The sequence below is a fragment of the Drosophila pseudoobscura genome, chromosome X (assembly GCF_009870125.1).
Source record: "Drosophila pseudoobscura strain MV-25-SWS-2005 chromosome X, UCI_Dpse_MV25, whole genome shotgun sequence".
Lineage (NCBI taxonomy): Eukaryota > Metazoa > Arthropoda > Insecta > Diptera > Drosophilidae > Drosophila > Drosophila pseudoobscura.
In genome coordinates, this window is record NC_046683.1 from 20,735,002 (window position 1) to 20,738,727 (window position 3,726).

The window sequence follows — 3,726 nt, forward strand, 5'->3', positions numbered from 1 at the left end:
TTATATGTTTTACTAAATATATCTAGTGATTATGTACTATTGGCGGTTAACAGGTTGTACGATTAGAGGGGAGGTGCAGCGACACTCGGGCGGTTGGTTGTGACGCGAATTTTCTGCTGACCTCAACTCCACGAAAAGTAGCCGAGCAAAAGGGAATTGAACGATCATGCGATGCGACGGACCAATGAAAAAGGCACACATCGATGTATGCGTGTGCAGCTGCGGGCTTTGGCTATACGTGTGAGAATGTTACAGTTATGTTTTGGACACGAGCAATAACAACACAGCTATGCGCGTAAAAATAGGAGCTTCAGCGGGACAATACAGTGATTAGCATATGAATGGGGAAAGGTATGTATGTACATATGTATATACATACATATGTATGTATAATATAAATGAATATTGAATTAAAGCTAAGGGGCTAATTTCTCAACACGAGCTTAAACGTTTATTTCTGGATTTTGTTTCATAATGTCTTCATTTATATTTGGTGTATCAACCGTTAATGAATTTATCTTTCCAAAATACTTTACTTGAAGTGATTGAACTTTGTGCATTACAGAGAATTTTCGAGATTCGATATATTTTGTAGAAATTTTGTAGAAATTTTGTAGAAAGCGACCGCTGAGAGTCAATTAATTTTGATTTGTATCATTCTGAAAACTATTACAATGAATTTTCACAACCAAGCCAATGGTTAAATGGCAAACCACATGATCGATTAGATGGGCTCGAACGAGTCCAGTGCCAAGTTCTGGAAAAGTTCCAGCTGTAGCTGGACATATGCAATTACCGCGTCATGGCAAAAGTTCATGGCTTCCTCGAGGGTTACCCACTTGTCGATCATCTCACCGACATAGATAACATGCAAGTACATGGCCCCTCCGATCAAGGCATGGTTGAAGATGCCCATCATGTTGTTCGAGATGCCAGTTATGTGGCTTGCATTATTGTTGCCGCTATTGTTCCAGTTATGGTTACCATTTCCGTCTCCGCTTCCTTCGCCGTTACCACTCCCACTGGCCACGGTGAGCCCAAAGGCATCGATTTGGGTTGCTGGATTCAGATTTATAACCATTCTGAAAGCGCTGAGTGGCGAAAAACGGCAGATGAGATCAAGTCTCGGCTACACACACTCAGTTTCTGGCTCACCTCGATAGAAAAGGTGCTTACAAGGGGTTCCAATTGAATTTCAATTGGCTCTCAGCAGATGGTGCTCCTTTCTGTCGCGAACGATGAATCCTCAAATACTGTGTGGTTACTGCGGTGTGTGGTGCAGTAAGCCGGTATTGATATTCAGTTTCTGGTGACGGGTTTATTGTTCGAATTAATACTCGTATTGTTCGTATATGTTTTGTGTATTCTGTGTTGTAAATATAATTGACATGAATGCCCTTGTCTTGATTAAAAAATGTCTCTGACTTCCCATTTCATGACTTCTAGATTTTAAAAAATTGAACAGGTATCCCAGCCAGTGTTTAAGCTGTTCTCAGTAATATTCATTCGACATTCCGCACTTTTATTAATAAGGAGGATTTATTTATGGTCACTTAGAAACATGATTCATTTATTTTTCGATATCTGCTGGCTATATTTTCTAGCTATTGCTAGAAGCACCAAGCACCACATCAGATTAAAGACAGATGCCCCTAACACTTGTTGCTTTCCACCCGGCCACCAGGTGGCGGGGCTAATGCTTTTCTCAGTAACTTTACAGATTTTTACTGGCAACCCTGATATCCAAATACTTTACACAATTGTACCACAGACTGAGCTCTCTGACTCTCTCTCTCTCTCTGTATGAGTATGGGTGTATGTCTGTCATCGCCTGCTAAAAATGGAATAAAAGTTCCACCGCAAAAGTTGTTGACATGGCAGTTCCCTCCTCTCCTCAACCCCCCAGTAACCATATTCCTTTCTATAAAACTTTATTTATAGCGGTAAATACATCGCGCAGAGCGAGATAGAAACAGCGCTAAGCGGAGCTTAAGCGGAGCAGAAGCCCCAATGCAATTAACTCCCATTCTGGAAGGGGGATACAGAACAGACAGAGGCAAACAATCAAACGGAAATTAATTGCGGGATGTGTTAAAAGTGAAAGCCAAAAGCTGTTCTGGAAATGATTGCCAAGCGCAGAGTTACAGAGTCACATAACCAACCCCAAATCATACCCCTTTCCCTTCCCGAACCATCTGATTCATAGCTGGGAGCGTGGGAGCATTGACTTATGTACGCCCTTTAGCGGGGGAGCACGGCAAGCTGTTTTGGCATTCTGCCAACTCATTGAAACTCATGTAAAGCACAGCAGAATTTACCATTCTCATGTCACTGCCATAATCAATTCCAGTGATCCCAGGACCGAAGCTTAATTAAGACTTGATTACGTGTACTTTTCCGAAGGTGGAAATCGAGGAGACGATTGAATCCCTATCCGGCTCATAATGAGGTGCCTCGCTGGATCGCCGAGTGCGTTAAATCCGAAAGAAACATTTAACTGCTTGCCCTGTTGCCAATCCCGCGGAAAGCCTTGTAGGGAACTGAGCTTTAAGCAATCATAGCCTCGGCGGCATGCCTTGGTTGGCTCCTGCATTCGTTCTGCACTCATTGAGCTCCAGCCGAGCAAATGAAAATTCTACAACCACAAAGCAGGTAACTTACTTTCGAAGCCAGGCCAATGCTACCGCCACGCCCCTAGCCACGCCTTAGGCCAAGCAGACTTTATAATGCTGAAAAGTTGAAAAGGTTTAGTGATGTTGAAAAATTTAAACTTGATGTGAAAAACGCAATAGTTTGTGAAAGGACTTCCCTTTATGTGAAATGCAACCAGAATTTAAAAAAAAAATACCCGAAAACCGAACGCAGAATCCTATGGAGTGATCATATAGCAGATTGCTGAATCTGGATCAGATCGGATCTTTATTATGGCCAAAAGGAGCACATTCAATTGCAGTGACTACGCAATCCATTCCACGCGCTTACTCATTCCCTCTCGCCCACACAGTGTGCAGTGTGCGGGCTATAACGGTTGTTTAGTGTCGGTTTGAGAAAAGAGAGAGAAAGATGTAGTGGAATAAGCGGTTTAGAGAGAGAGGGAGTGAGGGATAGCATACGCTTATGCATAAAATATATTGTAAAGGTTACATACATAAATCACTGACTGAGCATCGGATATTTTATTGTATTGCACTTACCCCGCTCGTTTTTTCTGAGTTTTAAAATTCCCTTATTCCATCTGTCCCTATTCTGGTTGGTAAAGCAACAATCCAGCGATGACCATCTGCAGGCCTTGAAAGATATCTGCGCAACGTCTGATTGTCTATGTCTGATTGAATCATGAATAACAGCGTCAGAAGAGGAGCAGCAGATCGTCAACGGTCAACATGACCTCAAACGATATTTGACATTTACATTTTCTTCACTTTCTCCCTCATGTGGTTGCTATTGGAGTTTTAGATATACAAACATGCCGTCAACATACAGCATAAATTTTTCAATATTTCAATGTTTTCGCAAAGAAAATTAAAAAATTGGTATGCCATTATTTAAAACACTTACAGCTATCAATATTTCAGAAACAATTTTTTTTAAATGATGTATACTAAAGTTTTTAGGAGAGAACATAAAATGTTCACGATAAAAAGTCTACATACAGCGTGGGCATCAATTTAATATTTCAAGAAATAGTAGGTAAAAAAAATGAGTTCTCGACTATTATGACACCTA

At 41.1% G+C, this 3,726-nt stretch overlaps 1 protein-coding gene across 1 annotated transcript; it reads right to left on the bottom strand.

The window, feature by feature from the left end:
* Positions 1-428: 428 nt before the first annotated feature.
* LOC4815931 (uncharacterized) lies at positions 429-1,415 on the bottom strand. The gene is made up of 2 exons (XM_001355271.4): positions 1,156-1,415; positions 429-1,091 (listed from the first exon to the last, which is right to left on the bottom strand). The coding sequence occupies exon 2, from the start codon at positions 1,079-1,081 to the stop codon at positions 725-727; it is 357 nt and encodes a 118-aa protein (XP_001355307.3). The 5' UTR covers positions 1,082-1,091; positions 1,156-1,415; the 3' UTR covers positions 429-724.
* Positions 1,416-3,726: the final 2,311 nt, after the last annotated feature.